The 9121-nt window shown below is 45.3% G+C and overlaps 2 protein-coding genes across 2 annotated transcripts; both read left to right on the top strand.

Annotated features, from left to right (window-relative positions):
* The first annotated feature begins 2959 nt into the window (after window positions 1-2959).
* Window positions 2960-6165, top strand: LOC122518644. The gene is made up of 5 exons (XM_043637690.1): window positions 2960-3226; window positions 3400-4402; window positions 4801-5006; window positions 5048-5261; window positions 5357-6165. The coding sequence occupies exons 1-5, from the start codon at window positions 2960-2962 to the stop codon at window positions 6163-6165; spliced, it is 2499 nt and encodes an 832-aa protein (XP_043493625.1).
* Window positions 6166-6572: 407 nt separating this feature from the next.
* Window positions 6573-8681, top strand: LOC122518642. The gene is made up of 3 exons (XM_043637689.1): window positions 6573-6688; window positions 6750-7358; window positions 7463-8681. Exons 1-3 carry the CDS (start codon window positions 6573-6575, stop codon window positions 8679-8681), a joined length of 1944 nt encoding a protein of 647 aa, XP_043493624.1.
* Window positions 8682-9121: the final 440 nt, after the last annotated feature.

The raw sequence follows: 9121 nt of genomic DNA, 5'->3' as shown, positions 1-9121 counted from the left end.
GCAGCAGGAGGAACGCGGCGGGGAAGAAAAGGGAGCCAGTCGGGAAATACCGTCGGTATCCGCGACGAGCTCCTCGCCTCCCTCGTCATCGTCCTCCTTTCGGCCTTCTCCTCGAACCGTTCCACCCCCAAACGAAAGAAGAACGCGTCCCAACCACCACCGGCCCCGCGGCTGCTCCTTGGCGGCGCGCGACGAAAACTCGCCAGAAGGGGGTGGTGGTCGACGACCAACCGAAGCTGGCCCCGACGACCAACCGAAGCTGGCCCTGACGACCAACCGAAGCTGGCCCCGACGACGACGACGACGAAAGTTACTAAAACACTTCAAAAGATTTCTGGAATTTTGGTGGGTTCGAATCTAACGCGACCACCGTCGAGCGTTTCGAGAGACTGGCCATGTAGACGATAAGAAAAATATTATTATGCCAACGCAATAGATGCGTGTGGTGCATGTACATATTTATAGTCGATCCGATGTATTATATACAATCGAGCAATCGTGGCATCGGCAATCGAGTATTATATACAAAATGCAGACAAAAAAGGTAAAATTCGATAATCTAGTTGAAACCCTAAGATACGATGCTAGGCAAACAGCAAATTGGGACTATACGATCAGAGCGCTTTTTCATGGAATGATCCCTGACGACACCGTTGAAAACGAAACGGAATAGCACTTAAAAGTAAGAAGCTACATACTGATAGAACCAAATGTGTAGTACACACCGCCTTTTAGCGAACTTTGAATACTGAATATTATTAGAAAGTTAAGAAACAAAAAGGCTCCTAGACCAGACATAATTGGAACAGAGATAGTTGAACAGGCATGGCCAGTGCTACAGCATCAAATTAAAGATCTCTACAATAGATGCCTAGATCAAGGAATTTTCCCAAACCAATGAAAAGTTGCCGAAATAAAGGTTCTGCGGAAAAGTGCAGACAATCCAGCCACAGAATTAAAATCTTATAGACCTATATCTCTGCTCTCAGTGCTAGGAAATGTCCTTGAAAAATTAATTGCCGGAAGACTACAAACTATCTCAAATAGTCATCACCTAGCTTCGGAGAATCAATACGGTTTCAAGCCAGGTAAATCAACCGAGGATGCCATAGTAAAGATAAGAGACATTATAGACAAAACAGAAGAAAAATATGGAATTGGTCTTATGTTCGATATTTCTGGCGCGTTTGACGGGGTCTTGTGGCTTAGTGTCCTATACAACCTAAAAAAAAGAGAGTGTCCCAAAAACATATACACCCTTATCGCTAGTTACCTTTCTAACAGAGAGGCCAGAATAACAAGTAACACTGGTCAGTTAACTAAAAATATTAGCAAAGGCTGCCCACAAGGATCGGTTTTGGGACAACTTATGTGGAACCTTATCCTTGACGAGGAACTCGAGGAAATATCAAAAACAGGAAATGAAGTTGTCGCATATGCTGATGACATTGCAATAACTATCAAAGGAAATTGTAGAAAAGAACTTGAACAAAAGGCAAATAATATGACAGCAATCTTAGGGGAGCGGTGCCTAAGACAAAAATTAGAGGTATCAGCAACGAAATCGCATATGCTACTACTCATGGGATTTCTAGATATAAAAAAGCCTCCAATAGTCAAGTGTTCGAAAATTGCGCCTCTCAAATTAGATGACAGCACCTCTCGGATAGCATAATTAAGACGCCGTCTGTTATCATCGAGAAGAAGACATATCGATTGTTCTTATTGATCAAGGGATCACGCCACTTAACGTGTAAATAGATTATTGGTCCCTTGTGGCGTCATCCTCTGCGTGTTATTCTCTTATTGGTTTTGTTGTTCTCTCTTCCTAGCGTGGAACGCGCTAATTGGTGTATCGTTTTTTTTCTATCTTCCGCTCTGTTCCTCGACTCGAACCGAAAAGTGGCGTGGTCCAAGTAAAATCGTTTAATAAGTTAATCTGTGCGGACGTACTTTTCGAAATCAAAAAATAATTGTGCATCATCTCCTTAGACTACATCTCGCTTTCTTCTCATCTCTCAACGTTCCATCTCTCACCGTTCCATCTCTCATCGTTCCATCTCATCTAATTCTTTTTCTTTTTCCTTTTTTTTCAACGAGGCTAGCCTTGTGTTGGGTCTTTCTTACTGATCATCTCTTTACACTATCTTTCACTTTCATTAACGAAATATCAGGTAATCTATTAACCTCTGACCTCTCATTCTTGTCTTACTCGTTTCATTAATTTTTATCCATTCTCATATTAAATTTACTATTACCTTGCTAACGACTTCTCGTACTACGTACTTCCGGCACACGTGGCATGATATCCGGTACATGTGGCGTAGTCCATATATTACTAGTTATTAAATCATATTATAATTTTGCTATCTCTATTTCTTTTGTTCACAAATTTTAATAAATCTCGTTACATACGAACTCTACCAGAAATTAAAATAATACAGTCCACTTGCCTATCTCGTCCGTCTATTATCCTTGTTCTTAATACTATCCGATCTTTCTCTTCGCTCATCTCTATCCCAACTAGTTATTTCTCGAACATTTTTTGGTCCTTCGAGCCGGATGTTAGAGTTTTGTGTAAGTGTAACAGAATTAAAAAATTTGTGAAAAGTGTCGCGCACACCTCTGTCGCATTGCTGAGCACCCAGGACGTTGTGCTGTGACAGAAAAATCAGTTCAAGGGACCGTAAGCGCAATTTGAACCGCAGTGTGTATTTCATCTAATAGTTTAGACATATCATTATATAGTGGGCTTCCCAAAGCCGAGAGTGATAGTGCTGCAACGAGTGCTCGTTTAGTTGTGGCTTTTCTAGTTCGCTAGGGAAAATCTAGGTAGCGTTGGAAGCTAGCGCTCGAGACTTATCGTCATCTCCCCACTCACGGATCATCTTGGGAAGTAGTGGGGGCGGCCCTACTACTCCTTTATAGTTTCACGTATCAATCGCAATCCTACATCAACATGGCTGCGAAACTAGCGCTGCAGGAGGCGCGTGCTGATACCATCTCAAGCCTTACAGCCAACATCAAAAACATTAATTCAATGATTCTCTCTACCGCGGTCGACACAAGGGAACTGCTTCGAACAGCGTGGCAAAAGTTCGATGCTGAACACGACCGAATAGTATCGTCATCTCGAGACACGGCTATGGAACAGTCCTACTTTAAGGATAACCGTTATGATACGACCATGCAAAAATATCTAGCTGGACTTACGCTACTAAACAGCGTATAGAGGAGCTTTCTCAACAGGTACCGCCAGTCACATCTCAGACACAATCTCGTCCAAGGACGGTACTGCCGAACATCTCGCTGCCGAAATTCTCAGGTGCCTTCTCAGACTGGAGACCCTTTGAGGAATTATTTTCCTCTATGATAAAAAATAACCCAGACCTCTCATAGGTTGAGAAGTTGCATTATTTAAGGACCAGCTTGGAGGGAGAGGCGGCTAAAGTCATATCAAATCTAAAGCTATCCGCTGATTCCTTCGATATAGCATGGAATAGGTTGTCTGACAGGTTCGACAACAAACGCCTATTGATTCTAGCTCATCTCGATAGGCTGATAGCCCTTCCTCGCATCAAGGAAAGGTCATCTGGATCCCTCCACAAAATCATTAACATCGTCACGTCATCTCTAAGTGCTCTAGAGACTTTAGGATGCCCGGTTGATCAATGGGATCACATCCTAGTTCATCAGGTGGGATTGGCGTTAGACGACAAAACTCGCGAGGACTGGGAAACAAGGTTGGGAACATCACGCGAGTTCCCACCACTAGAACAACTCTTAAGTCATCTCACTAGCACAGCTAGAGCGTTGGAACATATCGAGACTCGTAGGTCTTACGGGGAGGGCAAAAGAACATCTCAACAGCCCAAATCAGCCCCCACAAGGTCCTACGCTAGGGCCTTAAACATAAAGGTTTCGGCTACTACGCCAGCATCAACATCTCAGTCTTCCGGATCATCTCAGTTAAAAATGGATGAAAGAACAATTAAAAAACATCCTATGCCATTTATAGACGACCTCTCTAATACCTGTACTTACTGTAGTCACAGGCACTACATCGCTTTCTGTCCCCTATTCAAGCATCTAAGCCAGCATAAGAAGGAGAAAGTCATCGCAGAATATCGCCTGTGCTACAATTGCCTAGGCAGGCATAACGTCAGGCAGTGCAGGAGTAATAGACGATGCAACGAGTGTGGAGATCGACATCACACGCTCATTCATCTCGAGAAAAGGACATCTCCTCCATCGCCAAGGACATCTCCACCATCGCGGACATCTCCTCCATCGCCAAGGACATTCCTCCATCGCCTAGGACATCTCCTCCAAAATCAAGATCATCTTGCCAATCTCAAGGTCTTCGAGCACTCTATCAGAAACAACACAGACATCTCAGAGAGTCTCGCCCTCTCAAGCTCACGGCATCCTCGGATGAGTCACCGAGAGAGGACCGTCGGAAATCTTCGGTTCTAAAGTCATCTCATCGCCGATCCTCCAGTTCAAAGTCATCTCATCGCCGATCCTCCAGCTTAAAGTCATCTTCAACTCGATCATCTCCTACCAAACCCATATCTATCAAGAAGAGTTCTTCTAAGGACTCTTCAAAAAAGTCGTCCTCAGAATGAGAAAAGGTAGGACATCTCATTACCCACATCGTCCTCTCAGATCCATTTAAAGTCGACCATCTCATCTTCCTCAAGGTCCTCTCAGACGACCAAACGAGTCAGATTTTCGTCACCTATCTCAGACATCGATCGTTCGTCTAATCCTCGCTTTCAACGTGCTCTCGAGCTCCAGTACTCTTAGCTACTTGTAAAGCTTTTGCCATATCTTTAAATGGATCGCCTAAGCTAGTACGTCTTCTCATTGATCCTGGATCGGAGTTGACTTTAGTTTCTTCTAAAATCATAGATAAGCTAAAGCTTAGCCGTTCTCCAGGAAACATTCCTATTCAGGGTGTGGGTAGTACATCTCCAGGAGCGACCCAAGGTCAAGTGTCCTTGGTTCTCCAATCGACATACTCGTCATCTCGGGTTCACTTAAGGCATTCATTTTGCCAAAAATCACATCTCAATTGCCGTCGTCTGTAATATCGGAGCAAGACTGGCCTCATCTCAGATCTCTTAAATTAGCTGATCCTGACTTTCTCACTCCAGATCACATTGACATTCTCATTGGTGCTGATAATCTAAGACGAGTTCTCAAGTCCTCTCGGCTTGTTATGGGAGGCGACTCAGAACCTATAGCCTTCCACACAGGTTCGGTTGGGCAGTTCTAGGCGCAACTTCCAACTCGAGCAAGGTCGATCCTCTCAAAATCTGCCATGCCATCTCTAACGATTCTCTTGACAAAGCTCTCACAAAATTCTGGGTTCAGGAAGAAGTCTCATCTTCCCCCGCATCAACCTTGACTCTCGCTGAATCGCAATGCGAGCAGCACTTTGTTGATACGCACTCTCGATTGCCAACTGGTCGTTACATGGTTCGTCTGCCATTCTCGAAAGACATATCCACCCTCGGGCATTCAAGGTCTCTTGCCATGAGATGCCTTGAAAGACTTCTCAAGAAATTCGAAACCGATAGGAATTTCAAGGAGACCTACTCTGGTTTTCTTAAAGAATATGAGTCTTTAGGACATATGGTTCCTGTTCCTCTCGATGCTCCTGAGCCATCTCAGGCGTTTTATCTCCCGCATCACGGAGTTTGGCGCGAGCAAAGTTCCTCCACCAAACTGCGGGTAGTTTTCAACGGTTCAGCCAAGTCTTCAACCGGTATCTCTCTCAATGATCTTATGCACACTGGTCCGAAGACTCAAACGGACATTTTCGATGTACTGCTGTGGATCAGGCAACACAAGTACATTTTCATAACAGATATTGTTAAAATGTTCCGCCAAATCCAAGTACATCCCAAAGACCATGACCTTCAACGAATTCTCTGGGTCAATGAATCATCTCAAGTTCAGGCATATCAGCTTACATCTGTCACGTACGGTACTCGCTCGGCTCCTTATCTAGCCTGTCGCATTCTTAGACAGCTAGTTGAGGATGAAGGTCATAATTATCCTCTTGCAGTAAACCCTATTCTCAAGGGAAGTTATGTTGACGACATATCAGGGGGCCAGAGACTATTGATCATCTCAATGCAGTCGCATCTCAGTTAGAGGACATGTGCTCCTCCGCCTGTTTACCACTCGACAAGTGGAAAAGTAATTCCCCAGCCTCACTCGCACCTCTCTCTCACAGTCTGACAGCTCGCCTGTCCATTCGTTTGATGATAGCACTACCAAGATCTTAGGCATCTCCTGGAATTCTCAGAAAGATGTGTTTACTTTTCACGGTACCATCTCTTTTCATCAAGCGGTCACGAAACGCATCATTCTCTCAGAAGTTGCTCAATTGTTTGATCCTCTTGGACTCCTCTCTCCGGTAGTGATCAAAGCGAAAATTCTCATGCAACGACTCTGGTTGGAAAAGGTTGGCTGGGATGATCATCTCACTCCAGATATCGTTCACGAGTGGTCTCAGTTTAGGCAACATCTCTCTCAATTATCAGTCATGAGACTCCCCGATGGATAAACCTCTCGTCAAAGGCAACCTCAATACAAATCCATGGATTCTTAGACGCCTCTCAACTTGCGATGGCAGCAGTTATATATTAAGGTGTCGTATGCAGACTCATCCTCAGTAGTCCGTCTACTCTGTGCTAAGACTAAAGTAGCTCCTCTCAAAGGTTGACAATTCCTAGGCTTGAACTCTCAGCAGCGGCCCTGTTAGCCAAGCTGACCGGAAAAGTAATTAGACTTCTCGACCTCTCGGACGTTCTCACTTTTCTGTGGTCTGACTCTTCTGTGACCCTTGCATGGGTCAAAAACAATCCTATGAGATGGAAGGAATTCGTAGGCAATAGAGTAGCCGCTATTCACGAGTCCGTACCCCATGCTCATTGGAAATTCATCTCCGGAAAGCTCAATCCAGCTGACTGTGCATCTCGAGGGCTCATTGCATCTCAACTCATTGATCACCCACTATGGTGGAGTGGTCCACCATGGCTTTCTCAGTCGCCAGAATTTTGGCCCTCGTCAATACCACCCTCACCGGAAGAGGATTTGGAGGAACGCCCTGGCATCTCACTTGCCCTCTCACAACCCCAACCTCTAGTTTGGGACCTCGTTGACCTTCCTCAATCATCCTCTTTTCATAGGCATCTCACTAAACTCCTTCGGATCACTGCACTCATTCAGAGGGCAGTCTCGTGCTTTAAAAAGGTTCCTGGCTCGAGCTTGTCCGCATCGCCATTGAATCCAGCAGATCTGGAGAAGGCTAAAACGTTCTGGACACGCGCGACTCAAGATGCGTATTTCTCACCAGAGTTGAAACGTTGTCGGCAGGTCAATCTCTCCACAAACGTCACGTTCTGACACGACTCACGGCCTTTGTCGATCGTGCTGGAATTCTCAGGGTTGGTGGACGGTTGCAAAATTCTCAGCTGGATGAAGATAGTAAACATCCAGCAATACTACCTCGTCAGTCAAAATTCACCAACCTAGTCATCTCCGATGCTCACGCCAGAACTATGCATGGAGGAACTCAGCTGACGCTCTCCTACATTCGAAGGACTTTCTGGATTATTGGAGGTCGTGCTCCAGTGAAGTCCTTCCTCAAAGATTGTCTCACTTGTGCTCGAATACGTGGAGTGAGAGCTCAACAACTTATGGCTCCACTACCGGCATCTCGAGTGACACCATCTCTTGTGTTCGAGACTACAGGGCTTGATTACGCCGGGCCAGTAACAATGAAGACCTTTCAAGGCAGAGGTGCAAAGTCCTTCAAGGGTTGGATAGCAGTGTTTATATGCTTCTCTACCTCTGCCGTTCATCTCGAAGTAGTTTCTGACTACACCACCGAAGGATTTCTCAAGGCATTTCGCCGGTTAACCAGCCGTAGGGGTATTCCAAAAACGCTCAGAAGCGACTGTGGTACCAACTTCCAGGGAGCGAACAAGCAGCTTGAGGATCTACTTTCAGCTGCAACGAAGGAATCTCTCAAGATCCAGAGACTTCTCACTAATGATGGCACTAATTGGATCTTCAATCCTCCAGCAGCACCACATATGGGCGGAAAATTGGAGGCGGCGGTGAAATCTATCAAGTATTATCTCAAACGAACTATCTCGGATACGTTGCTAACGTTCGAAGACTTTTCCACGTTTTTAGCTCAAGTTGAAGCGGTTCTCAATTCTAGACCTCTCAGTTCTCTCTCGGAGGACCCTGATGACATCAGAGCATTAACACCAGGGAATTTCATCAGAGGGGAGGTATTGACAACTATCCCCGAGCCTTCTCTAATAGACATTTCAGATTCCAGACTATCTCACTTCCAGCGGATTCAAGAGCGCTTCCAGCAATTTTGGAAAAGGTGGTCGACAGAATGCCTGCAACCGCATCAGACCACATCCAAATGGCAGACATCGAAGAACGATATCAGGGAAGGGTCTCTTGTCCTCATCACCGACGAGCGACTTCCGCCCTCGAAATGGCCTCTCGCCAGGGTGATACAACTACACCCAGGAAAGGACGGCCTCTGCAGGGTTGTCACGCTGAAGACCGCCACCAGCACTATCACTAGACCTATCGTCAAGCTCGCACCATTGCCTCTTCAACCGCACATGGAAACATAGTTTTTTTTTTTTTCAGCAGCTCAGCACATCTCGTCATGTAAATTCTCGATTCACGCTCGAGAATTGGGGGGGAGAATGTTCGAAAATTGCGCCACTCAAACTAAATGACAGCACCTCTCGGATAGCATGATTGAGACGCCGTCTGTTATCGTCGAGAAGAAGACATATTGATTGTTTTTATTGATCAAGGGATCACGCCACTTAACGTGTAAATAGATCATTGGTCCCCTGTGACGTCATCCTCTGCGTGTTGTTCTCCTATTGATTTCTTTGTTTTCCCTTCCTAGCGTGGAACGCGCTAATTGGTGTATCGTCCTTTTCTTCAACTTCCGCTCTGTTCCTCAACCGAAAAAGTGGCGTGGTCCAGTTAGAATCGTTTAATAAGTTAATCTGTGCGGACGTACATTTAGAAATCTAAAAGAATTGTGCATCATCTCCTA

This window comes from Polistes fuscatus, unplaced genomic scaffold, assembly GCF_010416935.1.
Source record: "Polistes fuscatus isolate 324 unplaced genomic scaffold, CU_Pfus_HIC Scaffold25, whole genome shotgun sequence".
In the NCBI taxonomy this organism is placed as follows: domain Eukaryota; kingdom Metazoa; phylum Arthropoda; class Insecta; order Hymenoptera; family Vespidae; genus Polistes; species Polistes fuscatus.
This window is presented reverse-complemented; position numbering and strand designations above follow the sequence as displayed.

Bases quoted from the DNA above. Each gene is read 5' to 3' on its own strand.
- LOC122518644 (XM_043637690.1), top strand. From the start codon at position 2,960: ATGGCTGCGAAACTAGCGCTGCAGGAGGCGCGTGCTGATACCATCTCA. The intron at 4,403-4,800 runs GTCTCGCCCTCT...CTCGAGCTCCAG, and splicing joins CAACACAGACATCTCAGAGA to TACTCTTAGCTACTTGTAAA. The intron at 5,262-5,356 runs GTTCGGTTGGGC...CTCTTGACAAAG, and splicing joins ACCTATAGCCTTCCACACAG to CTCTCACAAAATTCTGGGTT.
- LOC122518642 (XM_043637689.1), top strand. From the start codon at position 6,573: ATGGATAAACCTCTCGTCAAAGGCAACCTCAATACAAATCCATGGATT. The intron at 6,689-6,749 runs GTAGTCCGTCTA...GACAATTCCTAG, and splicing joins CGTATGCAGACTCATCCTCA to GCTTGAACTCTCAGCAGCGG. The intron at 7,359-7,462 runs GTATTTCTCACC...TGGAATTCTCAG, and splicing joins ACACGCGCGACTCAAGATGC to GGTTGGTGGACGGTTGCAAA.